At 40.8% G+C, this 20197-nt stretch overlaps 1 protein-coding gene across 1 annotated transcript in view; it reads left to right on the forward strand.

Moving 5' to 3' along the window:
• The window catches only part of rapgef5a (Rap guanine nucleotide exchange factor (GEF) 5a), a 48259-nt gene that overhangs the window by 2278 nt on the left and 25784 nt on the right, over positions 1–20197 (forward strand). Inside the window, exons 2-8 of the mRNA XM_041955177.1 lie at positions 6700–6750; positions 8722–8828; positions 9359–9480; positions 10843–11020; positions 17679–17760; positions 17879–17927; positions 18083–18156. Of these exons, the coding sequence (XP_041811111.1) occupies positions 6700–6750; positions 8722–8828; positions 9359–9480; positions 10843–11020; positions 17679–17760; positions 17879–17927; positions 18083–18156 (663 nt within the window). The remainder of the gene's footprint in view (positions 1–6699; positions 6751–8721; positions 8829–9358; positions 9481–10842; positions 11021–17678; positions 17761–17878; positions 17928–18082; positions 18157–20197) is intronic.

Raw genomic sequence — 20197 nt, forward strand, 5'->3', positions numbered from 1 at the left:
GCCTGCAGCGGCCTCACCTTTGACAATCCTGTCTTACATTATTCTCTGTTGTGACTTGCTCTGGTATTCAATTATTGGTTTTAGGAGATTTGCTTATAGGAACACTTTACAACAGGGGAAAACTGGCTAGTCTTTTTCCCCTCCTTCTCCAAAAATTTGACCATAGCTCGGTCAGGTGTCAGATTTAAGAGCCAGTTATTGGTCAGTTAAAAATATGTATGTGTAAGAACCACTATACCCTGAAGTCAGTTTTCTGCGACCAATTTGAATGCAGTTTGTTAGTGTTGGTGGGATTTTGTTGCTGACACCAAATCAGAGGAAGAATCAATGTGTACGGCTGCGTGGGACATAAAACTTCCTTTTATTTAATCTGAAAACAGCTGACTACTAAGGCTTTCTTGACCCTAACAATGTGTTTCCTAATTGTCAGCAATGCCATAATATAGATTGTATTGTAATGCTAACTGCAGAGGTTTAGATGTAGAGACTTTGTCATTTGCACAGTTACGCTGTGACTGAAGGGTTCCTCTAAGCCGGGCATAGGCTGTGTGATTTTAGAAGTGTTGTTATTTAATTCTAACTCCTGCTGTACGAGTAAATCATCTGCCACGTCAGGCCGAAGCTCACAGTTTAAGTGCTCACACTGCTCGGTCAAACCGTGTCAGAAAAGGGCTCAGATCGTACAGCGTATGCCCTGCTTTAGTGAATCAATAAAAACAGACCAACAGAACATGAAAACCACAAGAAACCCCAAAACAAACATTAGACACAACACATATTGTATTAATATGTTGTTTGATATGTGTACATGGCCTTTATGTGCGTATGTTCTCACAGTTGCTCTTTAATGTGTCTGCATTCTTGATACAAGCAAAGGAAATTATGCATGTTGAAGGTAGAGGAGATGGAAATGATGCAGCTTAATTGCACTGTGTCGTGTGCGGTTTCAGCTTCTCCGTCTTTCTTCTTCTAATCAGTTGAATGAATGAAATGAATGGAAATTGTATCGCTGCCCCCACACAATATCCGATTTTTGGATGCGTATTATTAAAAAAAATCTGCTTGTTGTGAACTCAAACCTTCTTGTGGATTAAAATGTCAACACAAACATAGACTTACAATACTTAAGCTCCCCAACACTGTATATAAATGTGGTTTACAGTATGCTGCTCAAAATGCATAATTTAGGCTGTAAAATGAGATTATCACAGTCATAATGCAAGCTAACAGACTTTATGATCACTGTCTTAGAGGAGAGGATCTCATTTCTGCATAATACATGCAGCAAAACAGTGGCTTGTGATGCGTTTTTTTTTTTGCATGCCAGCAATATTTCACATCCATAACAGCATTATACATTGAGATTAGAAAGATGAAAGGGCAATTGATGGGTGGAGAGGGGAGGAGAATCAGCACACATTCACACTCACTGTATAAACCTACACACATCACCAGAACCACTTCATGCCTCTGAACTTTATTAACCACTTGAATATGCATTTCAAGTTAGATGGGAAAAAAAGCACATTGCACAATAATGCTATGAAAGACAACGAGTCACAAAGAAAAAGAATATACAGAAGACGAACATACAAGTGGAACGCAGCAGGGTCTTCATGATTTATTTACCCTAAAATGATGTCTATTTTATTATTATCAAGACCAAAAAAGCTTAAGCATCTGGCATTAGGCCATCCATTCTCTTTCAAAATAGTAAATGCTGAGTCTTTGAAATTGATAAAGTAAATGAAAATTTGATGTCCACTTTGCTGTATGAACATATTTACTCATAGTGTTGATTAGAGTGATTCAATCAGCCATTTATTGATTTATTTTCAAAGCCAAATCTGTTCTCATAATGTCCAAAATGTCCTTGTTCGGGGAAGCAAACGCTAGTAATTCATATGTAGATTACTTTCTTGCTTAATGAAGTGACAGTTTGATCTATAACATGTCAGAATATAGTGAAAACTCTTCATCGCAACTTCCCAAAGCCTTAGTTGACATTTCGATTGCCTCGAACCGCAAGGATGTCCGGTTCATTATGAGTGAAGAAAAGCAGCAAATATTCACATTCGAGAAGCTGGACTTTGTGTAACTTTTGCCTAAAAAAAATAACATAAATGATTAATTGATCAAAACTGTAGCTGAATTATTTAATTAATTATTTTTTTCCCTGTTGATAGGTGACTTTGGAAAGTAGTTTATCAACAAATCCCCTGCAGTGTTGGTAAGCCTAAGGTCGTGTGTGCTGGCGGAGAGGCTTTACTGTCAGTGCGTTTGTGTTCATTGAGCTGTAGCTGCTTTGATGTCTCCATTTTGACTTCCTTGTATGACGGATCTGTCGAGGAGTCGACAGGAGCTTGTGTGTGTGTGTGTGTGTGTGGGAGAGAGAGAGGGGGCTTGCCAAGCATACCGTGCTCTTCACTGTGCTCAGCAATCTAATCTGAGAGTAATCCATTTCTTGCAGATAATGACCTCGCTCTCTGCTGCTCCCGCTCTCTCTCTCTGTGTACACACTTTGAAGTCATCACACAGATAAGCGTGTCAGCATGTGCTCTCCCTTTACAGCCCTCGTCCCTCCTCACTCATCTCCTCTCCTCTTCCTCTGTCACTCTCTTTTGGCCTCTGGTGTACTGACAGCAACGGACTGTGCACCCCTGTTTGTGAGAAACTGAAGCGCAGACAAAGAGATTCACAGGAACATGGCCGGCAGACATTCGTCCCGCCGTGTGATGCAGTATGAATGAAACACCTCCTCTAGCGCTGGTTGTGTGTGTCTTGAGTGCGTTTGTGAGAACTGACAGTGGAGAAACAAAGACCTCTCCAGAGATCTGTACTCATCAGACAGGGAGACAAAGAGATGGAGAGATAAGATAGAGCGACCAAGACAAAAGAGAGAAAGAAGGAGCAAGATGGAGATGGAGAGAGTCAGAAACAATTTATTTAGTCTGTGTGCTTGGCTGGCTGGTGTGCTCTACTTAACCCCCAGTCCAAACACTGCATGTCTTCACAGACACAAACGCAGAAAATAAGCTCTTATCTTCAGTGATATGTCGGCGGAGGACGTCCACACTAAAAACTGAGCTCTTTTAAAAGTCTTTTCCAGTGGGGGTAAATCTAGAACTCCAGCCTCACTCTTTATTGTGAATGAGCACAACTGTGCTATTCGGACTTTCTGTCACCTCCAGCTTTCTCTATAATCTCTCATTTAAAATGTCGGTATTGCAGTTGGGCTGCAAGTGGTGATTATTTTATTTGTCGATTAATTATCAGATTACTTTTACCTTTAAGCGACAAATTGTTTTGACTCTATAATGAATTGGCCATTGCAATGTCCCGAAACCGTAAATGCCATCTTCCCATTGCTTGACGGATGATTAGGGATATAAAGGAAAGCAGGTAATCCTCATAATTGAGAAGCTGGAATCAGAGGAGAGATGTATTAGATCTTGAAAAATTACTCCACTGATTCATCGATTATCATAAGACTCAAGTGTGTTTTTGTCTTTCACAGCACAACTGTAGCAACCTGTGTTTATGAGTAATTTTCCAGACGACGTTGTGAACATAAAATAGTGACTTCATCGACATCTCAGGATGGGACCAGATAAGTGTGGACATAAAGGAACAGTTTGACATTTTAGGAAATGCACTTATTTCCTGAGCATTAGATCAGCACTACTCTAATATCTGTCTCGTAAATATATGATAAAGCTGAACCAGCAGGCGGTTATCTTAGCTTAGCTTAACGCCGAAAATGGGGTAAACAGCTATTCTGGCTTTGTCTGAAGGCATCCTGGAGTCTCTGCTGTTTTTCTGCCAACTTCACGGCGATGATGAAGTCGTTGAGCCAAGCCAAGAAATAATCCCGCACGTGAGATCTCAAATTGTTGTTTTTATGCCCCGTTTTTGTACAGAATAAACAATGCAATTCAATGTGTTAATTAGTGAGTTTTAGAGGTGCTGGTACATTGATTTTGTTACCTGATGACAAAGGCAGGCTAGCTGTTTCCAGTCTTTATGCTAAGCTAAGATAGGCTAGTTGACTGCTAGCTGAAGTGCACACATGCGTGTGTTATGCATCTTCTCCTTTATCTGTCAACAAGAAAACAAATTTGTTCCCCAAAATGTCAACTCTTCCTTGAAAGCGTAGGTGAGCTGTGATGCAGCCACTTGATTTGGATAAGGTGTGTGAGCAAAGTGTATGCTCGCTTGCGTGTGTGTGAGACATCCCAGACAGTTTCATGGCTTTAATGAGGATCACACACACACTGCTCTATACCTCTGTTATCATCCCTCTATTGCATTCTCCTGCAACTCAAAGCCGTGCATTTCTCTCCCTCTCTGTTTTTGTCTTGCTCGCTTTTCCTCTCTTTCACGATTACAATTAAAATGATCTCTCCTCTCTCACCGCCTCGTCTCTCTCCCCCTCCATCTGTCATGCTCATATTCCCTGCCATATAGTCATAGACTGTTGTGATTTGTTCAGCCTCCCTCTCTGCTTTCTCCTCTTGCATGCTAGCTCATTTATATTTCTTCATCTACGTCCGACTTCAACAGTTGGTTAGGTGCTTTTCATTTGTTCCTCATTTTGTCTCTGTATCCCCCTATAATGTCTGCCAGTGAGCGGCGAAGGGCTGCAGCGATTGGCTGCACAGGCTTGGTTTTCTGTGAAGGTTTCCAGAGGGAATCCAACCCACAACTCCATCAGTGTGATCCTGCCTCACCGCCTGAGCTCACATACCAGTTGCACTCTTATTGCAGGAGGTTCTCGTCTGTCTGTCTTTAACGAACGCCGGCAACGTGATCGTCATCCTAATACAATTCTACTGTTTGCTTTTTTTATCAGGGATTTTCAAAGCGCAGACCAGTATTTGATATTTTCTTACCCATATCCACTGATATTGCTGCTGTATTGTTCCAAGACAGAGTACAAATGCAAATGTGAAAGAATAATTAGACTGCTTAAAAAATCTACAAAATACATTCACCCTCTTGGACTTTTGCATACTACTTTTGCATACTTTCGAAAACAAATCTCTGCAAATTGTCTTTGGCAGCAGTGACAGTGTCTGAGCCTGTGGATACAGCTGGAAACTGGACATTTTTCCAATCGTTGCAAAATTGCTCAAGCTGGGCCAAGTTGCATGGACAGCAGATTTAAAGTCCTGCATTAAATTGGCCACTTGGTTTGGCCCTTACAGGACTTTATCGTTGTTTAGAAACCCTTTTAGCCTTGGCTTTGTTCTCTTACTGAAAAATAAGCCTTTTCCCAAGTCAGCATTTTCTCGCAGACAGCAGCAAGTTTTTCTCCAGGAATATTCTACGTTTTTGCTTTCGTTTAACCCTCCATCTTCAAAATGCTCACCTCTGTTTCAAAGAAGCACAAAGAAGCATTGACATACATGCATACATACATAGGAAAAGCAGAGGTGTACATAATAAAATAAGCTAAATTCCATTTAGCTGCTTCGGTTTCAGGATCCTGGTTCATTGTTATATCTCACTGCAACGTTTGAATAGAAGAGAGCTGTGAGCTGCTGAGCTGCTTTTACTACTGATGAGTGAAAAAGTCTGCTGTGTACAAGGCTTAATTTCCTTTTTCTTGGTTATGTGGTTTTAGCCATGAAGCCAGAAACTGGACCTTGCAGTGACCGTGCATTTAACCTAAAGTCACTCTTCACACCTTCATCACACACATAAAACCTACTGGCTACACCAATGATGATTTTAGGCATGTCAGTGTAAAAGGGCTAAATATTTATGCAAACACTACTCATTTTTAGTTAAATTTGTAGAGATTGTTCACTTTGATATCAAAAGGCCTTTGTTGATCTGGGTCAGAAAGCCTCTTCAGACTGCTGTGATTCAGCATCGTAAACAAAACATGAAAACATTTCAGGGAGGTGAATACTTTTATGGGCTCTAAAGGTTTATCTGCTTGGGCTGGAAAGTAACAGATTTAACTTTAGAGATATTCCTATCTTCAAGTGGTGTATTGAAGTCTTTTTACAAAATAAATATTGAATGTCGGCCATATATAACAGTAAAAAACTATTTTCTTCATTAATTATTATCTGAGTTTGAAAATGGGGCTGTGAAGCATTGCAAGTAAGCTTTTAAATCAGCAGCAGAGCAGCCAAGGCGAGGTGTTACTAAATTACTAATGTAGTGCTGTTTCCTCTCTGCTAGATCTCACACTTACTATCATTTATAATCTGTTTTATGACCAGTGTGTCACCACAGTGTCAATGCTGTCATGTAGCTCCTCTAGCGCCGTAATAATCCATAAAGATTAAGAGTTTATAGAGTGGATAGACTACAACATGATGGTAGTAGCCATGAAGATATTTATCATGGGATCAATGTGATATTGTGGAAGTTGGACTAACAAGTGCATTTTATGGCGGAGGAAGTGATAAATGTCTTTGTATCATTGAGTGAATGTGTATCACTATTAAGCCATTTAGGTCAGATAATCAACATGAAATGCATGTCACTGTATATTACAGCACTAAATATCACCACAGAGCGTGTGTATCAGCACTGGTTGTTCCCGCTGTTGGTTTAAACAAAACCTGACTCATGTTTTTGAAATTATGAAACTGGTCTGTCTCACGTCAGAGCCTTGTTTGTTCAGTATATTTACTGTGCGTGTTGGATCTGACGGCTCGTGTCTGTGTTTTGTTTTAACAGCAATCACCTGACACTATCCCGGGACCGAGCACTGGACCCACAGTACATAAGGTAAGGAAAGACACACACACACACACACACACACACACACACACACACACACACACACACACACACACAGGTGATGTCATCCCTTTACTTTTGCTGTGAAGCGAAAGCGTGTTTGTTTTGCCCCAATACAAATGACATCATTACCTTGGGCTTTTTCCAGGCGAGCTTTACCAACTGTATACACACACACACACACACACACACACACATTCAGAGAGTCTTAATTTGTCATGCATCATTATAATGCGATTTGACGAATATTTCAGGACTGCAATTTGAAAAGTCCCCAGGGCTTATATATCTAGCGTGAGCATACTGTTCTTTGAACACTGGAAATATTAACTCAAGAAAAGAGTTTCAAAAAATGAAAGAAATTGTCATCTGAAGCTTAGATGCTGCTTGTTTATGTGTTATATGTAAAATCTTTGTCTGCGGTTCTTTGTCCCACAGCACTGTTGTACTTGTTTATTGGTTGTAGCTCACTAGGTTTTCGTGTATATTGTGCTTCATTGGAACATCACATTGATGTGGTACTCAAAGTATTATGACACTTGGCCATGAACACCTAAAAAGGAATACGCTTGCTGACTTCTTAACTTTGTGATGAGCTACTTCAAAATTATGCAAAATTATGCCACAGCATGACCTATTTGTCCCCTCAGATTGATTCTCAGAAACAACGTTTAGGAAGAAATCAGTTTGTGTGACATTTGACCAAGTTTTTCTACCAGCTTGAAAAACACGTTTCACCAAAGATAGAGTTGTAAATCATTTGTCATTGTCAAAACTTGATCCAATTGCCTGTCAAGTACTTCTGTTTTATTGACAACACCCATAACTGAAGAGGATTCCCATAAAGGCTCAGGAGACCAGTGTGTGAAGGTTTATCCGCAGGCTTGCTGTGTGAGCCTGATTGAGCCAGGTTCTTTATTTGAGGGTCACCTTGTTGCTAAACTGATGATCAGTAAGTCTGCTCTGAGGTCAGAAACCTCCTTTGAGTCCAAGACACACCGTCAAACACTGCAGTGCACATAGACTGATTAGGATGATAATCAGTACCTTAACATACCTTAAATGTACCAGTTGAGTTTTTTGCAGTTATGTTAACATTCCATTTTTCTCAACCAGAGACAGCACATGTATCCCCGCGCGCTAACGAACATGTTTGTAAAACATTTACAAAGCTGTTTGTTTGAATATTTTGAAACCTGCTTTGTTTACATCCATATCTACATCAGCCAGCAGTCTTCTTTCCTGCCTTTAGCTGCCATGGTTCTGCATGCAAGAATAGCATCTGCAGGAATGTGTGTCAGCCACATGCTTTTGCAGTTGCATGTGCATAAGATGCAAACACAGCAGGAATCCACTCTTAGATGTGTTACTAGTGGTCAGAAATTCAATGGGTACCTTTAGTGTTGCAATACATGGGACCATTTAGCTAACTCATGCTCTGCCATCAAGTTATGTTAACCTCTTGCAGTGCAGTCATTTGCAAAATCTGCTCCCATGTAGCCACAAAGCTACGCCACAGAGGCAAAGACAGGATAAAATTTGAGGTTAAGTTGACACTGGAGGGAGTCTCTCGTGTTGAATGGAACATCTTCAGTCATCAAGCCGACTCTGCTCTGTAGCATGGAAACATGAATATGAATGGAACAGAACAAGCAGCCCATGTAAACAGCTTAATTGAAATACGGTCTTATTTACCAGAGTGTCAATAGCAGGATTATTGCAGAGCGCATAGACACAGTCAATGTTTCATTCCTCAGGGGGAAAGAAATCGAGCTGTCCTTGTGAGCCGGTCAATGACAGCCGCATGTCGCCACACAAGCTCTCTGCTGTCTTGATAATCATGTCCAAAATTATGCTGAGATAAGACTTCTGTCATTTTAATCACTTTTGTGAATTTGTATTGTTCAGATTTTAAAACAACAGCAACAATTCATTTTGACGTGCTTCTGTGTGTGTCAGTCTTGTTCCCAGAGTTTTCCGTGTGCTGGCCGGACTGTGAGGAATGCCTTCCTCTCCCATGGACCATACCCAGCTAAAGACAAGATACACCTGGCCAGAATCATACGGTACACTTGTCTCTGCTTTTGTTTGGTTATCTGTGCAGGGCTGAATCGATGTGTCTGGTGAAGCATATACACTGACTCACCAGTCACCGTTGAGCCCCTTCCTGATTGGCCAGTCATGTTGTTTATGCAGTAAGACAAGCAAAACGTGACGTAGGCATCATACAGCAGAGCACATGATGGACTGGGAATACATGCGCTCTCATGCAATATACTGTACATATGGTACATAGAGCTGCATGCATAAACCATTCGAACATCTGGACACACATAAAAATAGATGCTCTTCACTGTCAATGGACACACACCCACATAAACACATGCCCACACACATATATAAGGAGTTTATCCTGGGGGAAAAGCAGACGGAAAGTATTCAGTGTTTCAGAGGAAAAGGCTTACAGAGAACTAATGAATAATCAATGGATATTGATTAAATAAAAAAGACAAGCTTTGTGCAGAGGGAAGAAGTGTGTGTATGTGCACGTGTATCATAGTACTGTGTGGCTATGCTTGTGTGTGTGTTTTAACAGGCGTAGCTATGTGGGCGTGGAGCTGGTGCAGTGGCTGTGCGAGCAGTGTGTGTACGTGCGCTGTCGGACTACTGCTGTGCGTGTCTGGCAGGTGCTGCTGGAGCTGGGAGTCCTGCTGTCTGGTAAAAACACAACCTCACACACACACACACACACACACACACACACAGACACACACACGCACGCACGCTAACAGCCTGGAGGCTTTACTGTGCTCCAAAATTTATGGTAACCTTCGAGCAGCATCAGCAACAGTACACATCTGTAAAGAGACAAACAATGAACCTGTTCACCAGGTAATTTCCAACAGAATAGAGACACAATTTCACTGCTTCATCCACCTGCGTAACCTTCCACAGGGGAAAATGATGCTGTGGCTTTGTGCATCCAAGCCCCTCACTAATAACCCCAAATATCCTCTTTCATTATTTACCAAAGGCCATTTTAAAACAAAACCTTTTGATTAACTGTGGATCTACTATCACTACACCTGCAATGCCTGGGTGTCATTTATATTTCTGTATTCAATAAGAAAATGTGGAAATTTTTACCCTGTGTTGTGTGAAAACTACACTCAGTATGCTATGGATGACACATTGTAAAGAGGGTATTAAATTCAAAGGGAGTAAATGTTTCTTTAAAGACTGAGCAAGCCTGATCCTCTTCAGGCTGCCTGATTTTGAACATTTGCTCAGGTGCAGTCCATCGGTCTGGCTAATCCACCATAACTGATACGAAGAGTTTATCCGCATATTATTTTTGTCACCGTGTTCCTATTATTTCTCTAGAACTAACAAGCATCTGCTATAAACCACTAATGTACATTTAGAATAATTTCTTAAATTTAGGCTCCAGGCACCAATACAAATACAAGTTGTGCATGAAGCAGCGCTTATCCTGTCTCAGATCTTTAGGAAGCCCAAACATAATGTCCATTTTATGCTTTCAAGCTGTCACAGATATCACTTTTCTCAAAGTCAATCAGTTCTTGCCAGAGGGCCTGTAACGAGCACCCAAAGACACACTAAGGTACCTTGCTGTTGCTGGCCAGCTAACTGATGAAAGCTCTGTTCCACTGAAAGCTGAAGACTGATTTGGTGGATGTCATGATATCGTTGGTTGGTTCAAGCTTACGTAAGAACACATAACATTTTGTTTTGTAGGAAGAAAACATGATTAGATTCTGATAGGAGAATACAAAGATTTTTTAGGGGCATATATTGTTAAATAGGTGTACTATATGACTGGTAATGTGACCTAAAGGGGTTAAAGGGCATTTCTCACGTCATCTTGGCTATAATACTGACTTTTTTAAAGTAGTCACACATTGTCATAATGAAAATGATAATGGGAAAAGAGGAAAACTTCAGTTCTGGTGCACAACAGGAGAGGAGGTTGCTACTTCTCACATGTATGTGTCTGTCTGTCTGTCTGTCTGTCTGTCTGTCTGTCTGTCTGTCTGTCTGTCTCTGTCCTTTCTCCAGTGGACCAGCGGGTGGTGTTTTCAGACTCCAACTCTTACTACCAGTTCAGCTTTGAGGAGTGTGACTCTGCCTCCTGTGAGTTTCGCTCCAATGAAGGGGAGTGGCCAGAGGCTGTTAGGCTCCTCCTACAACTCGCCCCATACGTCCAGTTTCGCTCTGGAGGCGGGGCCAACAGCCCGTAAGTGTCCCATTAAGATCTGACTGTTAAAATGCAGTGGATAAAGGGATGGTAGGGATTTCACTTTTTCAATAATACAAGTTTGAACAAATGAGAATTAACCCTTGATTAGTTTGAACTTGCCTAATCTTCATCTAAACCTACTGTCCGCTGCCTCACTTGAGTTACTGGCTAACAAGTAAGTTTAAGTATTTGACAAAAGACAAACCGCCTCAGCTTGATGTTGATTCTGAAACGGTTCACACACATTACATCTCACAATTATGATTAGGGCTGAGACACACCCCTCATGCTACACTTCTGGCAAACATGCATAGGGCTGTTATTTTATGCTTTCATGCTTGCATAATTTATACAACTTTATACCATGTTTTTTCACAAAGAGAACAGCAGTTAGGTTAATGAATGTCTGCATGGACTGCAAAGCACAGTGATTATACATTGTGAATTTGAATTGAGAAAGATTAATACGTATTGAATATTTGATATTTTTCCATGACTGAATAGTTAGCTATTAAAGATATTGAAAGTCATATTTATGGTTTCCAGTGTCACTGGGTCTGTGTTATTCGGGCCAACATGTTAAACCGCTGCAGGACGTTGATCATCGTTGATGGTGAATGTGACTCCAGTTGTAAAATACTGGATGATCTCCATTGACCGGAAATGGGAGCTTTGCTCTGGTGAAATATCAAAGTTGAAGTGACAGCGTTCCCGTTTAGATTTAAGATTGAGGTCATTTGTCTGTCTGATGATTTACTTTGAAAAGTGATAAGCGACTGTGTTTGATTTGGTGAAAGTGTGGAAGAGCACGCTTGCGCGTACATTACTATTTTGCAACACAACATGCACTCACACATACGTGCACTCCCCAAGATCCTTCCTCAAATCCCAGCTAGAAACCTAATCTCTGCTCAGTGTTTTAAAGCCTCTATCTGCTAATGTGAGAGACATATTCATGTGCAGGCGAACACACCTCCACATCCACAGAAGAGATACACTCATACTCAAAAACTGACACATGATGGGATCAAGCATACGCACAAGATTGGCTGTGACACACACACACACAAGCACACACACACGCACACGTGCAGAGTGGTGTCAGCCAGAGTTCCCTGCTTTGCTGCTCCTGTGTGTGGGATTCCTGCTGAGGCTGCTACTGAACTCAATCTGTCACTCAGAGGAAGAGAGAGACAGAGACGGTTCGGCGGTGTGGGTGACACAAAAAATAGGATATATATGAAGAGCGAGGGAACACGAGCACACGTCAACACTTTCATCTGCGTGTCAACTTCTAAGGGTTTTTACAGACACCAGGGAGAGTGCACAACAGCAAGGGGAATTGAATGTCATATAAATCTCATGTATCGTGCTGTACGTACTGCTATGTTCTCCATCAGTTACTTAATATACATTATAGCGGATGACATTGGTACTTGGAGGCACTCCACCACAGCGTCTCCCTACGGTCTATGGTCTCCACACGTTGGCAGGGTGTAGAGGTATGGGTGGAAAAGAGAGAGGAGAGGGTTGTTGACATAAAAATGCCATTTTATCATGTTTGTTTCACCTTTGCATATTTGACAAAGATGACATTATACATCCAATGTGTCCCTTTGACCTCTGCCGCTGTCTGTGACGCTTTGACTGTCGCACCATTTCTCTGCAGGCATCCTCTCTGTCTCTCTGTCTCACACCCTCCCTCCCTCTTTGCCTCTCTGTCTCTCTTGATGGTGTAAAGGAGAACAGTTGTACTGTAGCTGTGAAGGAAAACACCTGATATAACTCCGCTGGCTGCATCCAGGAGACTTGACGATGCCTTGGTTAATCATTAGTTAACGATTCTTGATTCTTGTTGTTAAAATTGCAAAAAAAAAAAGAGATATGAACGTGTCTTCTAGTGACCGTGCTTCTTATCTTTAAAAAGCCTTGATTTAAAAACAGGCGTTACAGAAGGGAAGGGTCATCTTATGTTGGGCTGGTGCCAGCACATGCATCAAAACCGAAGCTGCATGCATTTTCTCTCACTTGCATCAACCTGTGTTGTTGTTACAAAATTTCTAATTGGAGAAATACACCATTTTTGAAGGTGCTGCAGCAAGATTGTAAATGCAGCCAGGTGTAACTGATGCAGACAGTCCTCATGAATCATGGCTCTGTATCTCTCGCTGTAGTTTAATCTAATGAGGCAAGCATTAAATTGATACTGATAACTTGATGGGGCAACATTAGCTGACTGTTGTGCCTCCTTCTAGTGATTTCTACGTTAGTGAAGCCTCAGAATGACAGGCTACTAATTAAATGGGTTATCTCTTGTGCATCTGCATGCGTAGAAGATGTTTCTTAGTGTGCGTCATTAATCAGTTTGTGTCAACACTGCCAGCGTGCCTCCAGTGATTGCTGTGTCTGAACAATAATATTTGCTACCAGGCAGGCACATTGTGGTCATTAAAGTTGAGTTTATTGTTTAGTGCTCACTGCAATGCTCGCCAGAAATAAATGTTGTTTTGTGGGATAAATTGGATCTTATATCAAGCTGGTTTCACACTTCAGCTTCATGCATCATAATGCCTTAAATTAATTCTAAAAATGTACTATTGTTGTTATTTTAACCGAGAGCCAAATATATATGGTATCGAAAATGATATCTTCTGCTTTCTTTTGTATCTCCATCTCCAAATAAATCAAATTCAGTTTCAATTTAATGGGCTTCATTGGGAGGAAAGTCTCTCTGTTTCATTCTCTCTTCCACTTTACCTCGCTTTATAGTTAGGGCAAAACTTGCACACATGGTGCTTTTTAGTCGAGCTGCGTAAGGCATTAAAGATTAACTATGAGAAGATGTCCTGCATACTGCCCCTGCAACAGAGGTCGCTGCAGTCGTTCATTTAAAGTTGCGTCCGTGTCAACTTTAGCTTCGTCAGAGTGTGAATTTATGATGGAGGAGTTCATGTTTAGATATGAACGCCACCCCATCTAGCACACTAAACTGCATGCGCTGATTTCAGTCCTTTACTGTGTATCAATTGCATCCAACTTCCATATAGACACCAAACAAGAAGGACAAAGACAGTAACATGAACACATGCGCAGTATAATATAATCCCATACAAGACCTAGACTATATGCTGAGATTATTTTGAGAATGTTTGTTATTTTCTTCCCTGGTATACAAACAATGCCTTAAACAAAATATTAGATATGTTTACCTTGTAATATTATAAAATGCACTACAAGAGCAATTTGAGCTACTAATTTGATGACATTTTCTCCGCTGTTTGTATAACATAAAGTGAAATTATCATAATTATTCATGGTTTGCTGTTTGACAGTGGCAATTGCACAAATCTTTATACTCTCCAAGAACCCTCTCTCTGCTCCCGCATTATACTGATTATTATATACTGTGCATTACTTGTATACATTATTGTTTGGTGTATAGGAGGTGGCGCAAGGCAATAACAGTTTAATTAACAAATGTTCTGCTTTTGAAATACAGTGTTCTCTGCATATCAGTTTGCAGAAGGTGCAGAATATCCAGGAGCTAAAATATACCACCTTAGCTTGGGAGGAGAATACACACTTGCTTGCTTCGCATGTTGCTCTTCTCCAAAAAGGGCAAAAAGCCAAACAGACTCAGCAGAATGCCGGAACATTTTGACTAGAGAGCAGAGCAACCAAACGGTCACTGGTTTTTACACAGATTACATTCTCCTCCTCAGCAAATCTACATCGCGGCACAAGCTTTAAATCCTGTGCTTGTTGGATGTTGTCATTCACAACCACATGCGCATATGCAGTAGGTACATTAAGGAATCTATATAAAAATAGGTTGGCATATTGTTCACAAAGAAGTGGTAAGGCTTTGATTAGGATGATCTGATAAATCACATCACAGAACATGACTACACCTTGTGGCATACGTTTTTGACGTGGTAGCAATAGGGAGGTGTTGCAAGCACCAATCACGTTAATCCTCTATCAGTACTGCTCTGCGCTGCTTAATGATTGGTGACACACCCCCCACTGTGCCTCTATTCCAGCGCTGGTACATCCAGGCTGATGATGAGTCACCAAATTACCAAATGAATGCCGGCTACAAAAGCTTAATGACCCTGATGAGAATAGATTTAGAACGATGACTTAGAGTAGACTTTTTCTTCTCATCATTCACTAATGGACAACAAAAGATGAAATCAAGCGACTACTTCATCATTTGCCCTTGATCATTAAGCTCGGTCAGAAGTTTGAGTATCGGTAATCATATTTCAAAGGGGGCATTTTGATCATAAATACTGAAAGGAAAGCACAACCACCAAAATGCCTTTATTGTGGCAGTAAAAATATTGTATTTTCACACTCCTTCAAGGCATCTGTCGGTCTACCTGTCTCTGTCTCCCTCTGTCTGTGTCAGAGTCGATAGCTGAAGTGTCAGGCTGAGGGCTGCATGTTATCACCATCTCTCCTGCTTCTGCATCTGTCATTCCCTTATCATATTACAGTGCGTGCGCGCGCGCACACACACACACACACACACACACACACACACACACACACACACTCACACAGGGCCTCATCTTCTTTCCTTCACAACTATTACTAGTGCCACTGGGATCTGCTGATAAAATCCAAATTGTATGCAAATCGGTTTGTGTGTGTGTGTATGCTGCATGCTTGAGAGAGTGTGTGAGGCTTGTGCGGGGGTGAGGTGCTGTGTGGGAGACCAATCCAAACAGTGGTTTTGTAAGAGAACATATTAGATGAGGGGCCCTGGGGTGCAGTCTGCCGCTGTTGAAGACAAACTCTACAACCTTGTATTATTGCTGTGGGAATAATACACAGAGTTTACCCCAAAACAACCACCTGTTTATACACCAAACACACACACAAATGAAGTTATATACAAATGTATTCACAGATGCACTCGGGCCTGAAAAAAAAATCCTCGCTGAGAGTCACACGTCTGTATACTGAACACATGTACACGCAGCCGCCGCATTGCCAGACACATACACAGCCTCACTAACATCAATAGAAGGGTGTGTCTGGGAGCTATTTAAAATGAAACCACATGAAAGAGCAAGGGGGGGGTGCAGAGAGAGATGCTCCACACAAAGGCGTGCAGTGAGGAACTCTAAAGGCAGATGGGAGGGAAAATAAAACAGGCAGATACAACTCTGCTGAATATAAAATAATCACACAGCAAAACACACTCGTCTGCTGTATGATTATCATGCGTTGGGCTGCCACGTTTGATCTGTTTGTTATGTCTTCAATTAGTTGTTTAGTCCATAAAATGTCAAAAAATAGTGAAAAGTGGCCATCAAAGATTCCCGAAAGCAGAAGTGCTGTCTTTAAATTGCTATTTCACATTTAATTTTACAATGTGAATTGGAGAAAAACACTGGAGACTGTAAATTTAATTAGTTGAATAATTGTTTCAACTCTAATTATGTTTCACCACATTAAACTGGCCAAAGACATATTTATCATTATGAAGTAAATGTTGATTGCACAATATAAAGGCTACAGAATAATGACCCCATCACCAGTTAGATGTGTCTCGCTTTCACTATGCAATTCTGTCTGCCATCGGGTACGATCTCCTGGCAACATGAAGACTCGATTTACAGCACAATGGAAGTGCGTCAACCACAGTTTCTAGATCAATAATTCAGGCTTACTGATTGATCTGCTTGTTCATATGAAAATCAACGGACAGAAAATATGTTGACATCGTCTCTGTTGTGCAGTTTCTTCCATTTTATAAAAAAAATAACATGATAACAACGCAATATGCTTTTCTCAACACATAGTGAAAAGTCTCTACCTGCTTTCATGTCTCATTTTAGACTAAATGAATGAGGAATGAGTGAACTCACACTCTTTCTCTTAACGTTTTCCTCCACCCTGACCCCAGCTCCTGCTGCCGTTACTTGTTTGTGCAAAGCAATACTCAAACTATGTTATTATCCTAATTAAATTATGACAATTTCTCTGTACCTCTACAGTGGACATACTTCTTTCTTATTTCCGTTGATAGTTTCTGCACAAAAATTGGAAATCAAGTGCGGTGTGTCCTGTCTTGTTGGTAGTTGCTGGGCTCTGAGGATAGTCAATAGCGATCTGGTTAAGACAGGAGCGCCAACAATAATACCACCTGGAAACACTGGGCGGGGGGAGTTGAAAAGTTGTCTGTTTCCACTTTAAGGATGTTTTAGTACAGGAGTGAGCAACAATAATCAGGTGTTATCTATAGCTGTGTCCTTTCAATTTATTTTGCCATCAGATTTCCTACTGGTTTGGTTTCTGAGAAACCAGTGAGCAACCACTGGGAAGCCACGGTTTTGTTTGGATATAATGTTTCTTCATACAAAGTGTAAAAATAGGAAGGTGGCTTTTATCCAGTTTTTAGATGCAGGCTTGATGTAGAAAAAAACGGTCAGGTCCGCAGGTAAGAACATCCAGCTGAGAAGTTGGATGTGTTTGCAGGCTGTAGTTAGCTCTAGCTGTACCAGGGGGCAGTGCAGGGAGCACCGAAGCTCTGCAGCAAACTTTTTTCTCTGGGCAGTGTCTGATCAGGATATAATGCACTTGTCAGTTGTGAGTAAAGCTCTGTACTGTGTGTGTGCATGTGTGTTTGTGTCTATTTAAGGTCAGAGGAAGACTCTGAAGGCAACAGGGACATCTGCAGTGAGATTCTCCAGATGAAAGCTCTTGAGAGGCTCACTTCTACGGTCAGTGTGTGCATGTATCTCTGTAGACTGGTAAATACGGTATCATCAAATAAGATAAACGAAATCCAATTTTTTATTTTTGTTTCTTGTCTGGTTTTTAACACCTTTCGTGCAACAGGTACAAAGTGAGCTAGCGGCAGCTCTTGCCAGAAAGACTCGCAAAGCTTGTAAGTATGCATTTAATCTCGGAGTGTGTGCGCATTCCTGAGAAGTTCTCCCAGTGTGTGTCTTTTCCAATTATGTTACAGAGTGACAAAGATAATATGTAATAAGGGTGAAGAGCTATCATGAATAACTTGATCCCTTTTGTGGTCTGCTGCAGTATCAGAGCAGGACTCTGAGACGACGGAGATGAGCCAACAGGAGCCTCGCACACCCAGTGAGGAGAGCAGCCCGGTAATACTCTCTCTCTCACACACACACACAAACATATACTTCTGCTTAGGCTGAATAATACCAATATCTGTCATTTTATGTGATTTTACCCCCAATCCTGATCCTTAATTTCCACAATCTGCCAATAGAGTCGAATACAATGTTTATATTTTCCTTAATTTGGACACTGCACACTCACATTTAAGTAGGCCTGAAATAAAATAAAAATATTTCTAAAATCTCTGCACTGAAAAAATAAAACTTTAACTAAATTAAACTTCTAGTTTGGTGTAATATCCGTGAAGAGAGTATTTTCAGTCTGGGATTGATAAAGCAGGAAGATTTGGACAACCTCTCTTCATACGCAGCAAAAACAAAAAAAAAAGGAAAAGGTCAAATGCAGTTTTTTAAGTAGCTGCAGCTTTTTTAGAGGTTTGGTACACCGATGAAATGTTACTGAAATACATGCAAAACGGCTGCTGCTTCAACCTGTGCTGGCAAAACACATGCTGTCCTTGTGAATATCATTATGTGCAAAAGCTGGATGCTTTTTACTTGTTCATGCTGCTCCATAGTTTGCTTGCTTGTTGCAGCAGCGCTGTGTGTTTGGAGGTTTCTGTGCTTTTATAGGGCACAATAAAGCTTTTTGACAGCTGGTTTCTATAGCAAACAGCTGGAAACGGACCAGGCTGAATATGACCAATAGTGGCCAATTAAAATCTAACTTGATCATCTCCGACATGGATCGGCTTGGGACACCCGTAATAATATATCATAACTGGCTTATTCTGACTGCCTTGCTGTCTTTTAAAGGTCACTGAGTGGAAGTTGTGTGTATGCGTGTACTTCTGTGTACCTCCACAAGGTAGCTGAATGTAGAAAATGGGGTCAGAAGAGAGTGCAGTGGGAGGCCTGTTTGCTCTCAGGTCCCATCTCTGCACAGTGGAAACCTCTTTTTCTCCATCAATTATTCATTCTCTGATTACACCAGAGATGAGAGGAGAAGAGAAGAACAGGAAAAAAAAAAATCAACTTTTAAATACAATTACACAAACAGTGCTATAGATCCGAGCTTCACATGTTTTTGGCTGAAACAGTGGTTCATTGCTAGAGAAAAATCTTATTTAAATAAGAGAAAAATAAGCTCGGATGTGCTTTGGTTTTGAGATCCCTTACACCTTATGTCCATTGAATCAAGCTGGATAAATTTCTTCACAGCTCAGAATGCTGCAGTGGATTCAGTGTCCAGTGGAAACCTTTCAGAAGCAGATTGTCTGCTCTTCCACTGCATTTATTATATTGTTTTCTAAGTAGTATTGAAAGCAAATTTGCAGCTCATTTGGATGTAGTCACAGATCCTTTTGGCTGTACTTGAGTATGATATTGATACAGCCGGTCTCACACAGCACAGCTACCATCACTAACCTGTATTTTTGTTTATTTATGTCTGTCGATATCCTGATCACAGAATAAAGATTTTGTCTGCAGTTCAGCAGCTTGGCAAAAACTACTTGCTAACTTAGTCAGCTATTTATGAGGCAAACTCCTCATTTCACACTCAGCCTGTTGTCTGACACCAGAAACAAAAAAACGTTAAGAATTTAAGCAACTTTATCGTTCAGCTGCATTAAAACAGTGTTTGTCATCACAGACAGCAGGAGGGGACAGAAGAGAGGTCTAACAAGCTACGACAGCCTCGCTCCTTTACTCTCGTATTCTATTCTCACACTAACCACAAGTACTAGTAGTGCTGAATCTGTTAAGACAAGTCAGTAACAAATTGAATGCAAAATTAAAACTGACTTCATGTTGCTTATGGAGTTACAACGGTGTGAGAGTTTCATGGTACAATAACAGTCTCAGAAAGATTCACAGTTGCATGATATACAGTATTAGACAATTATTACTATTATAAGTGCTATTATAAGTTTTCAGTTAGTCAATTACCATTAGATATAAGCACTATACACATACATTTACAAATGATATTCACGCTTCAGTCCTGCAAATATACACCTGGCGTGTAAAGACAGCAGAGGGGAGAAAAGAGCCACACATGACC

The sequence above is a fragment of the Chelmon rostratus genome, chromosome 16, assembly GCF_017976325.1.
Source record: "Chelmon rostratus isolate fCheRos1 chromosome 16, fCheRos1.pri, whole genome shotgun sequence".
NCBI classification, from domain to species: Eukaryota; Metazoa; Chordata; class Actinopteri; order Chaetodontiformes; family Chaetodontidae; genus Chelmon; species Chelmon rostratus.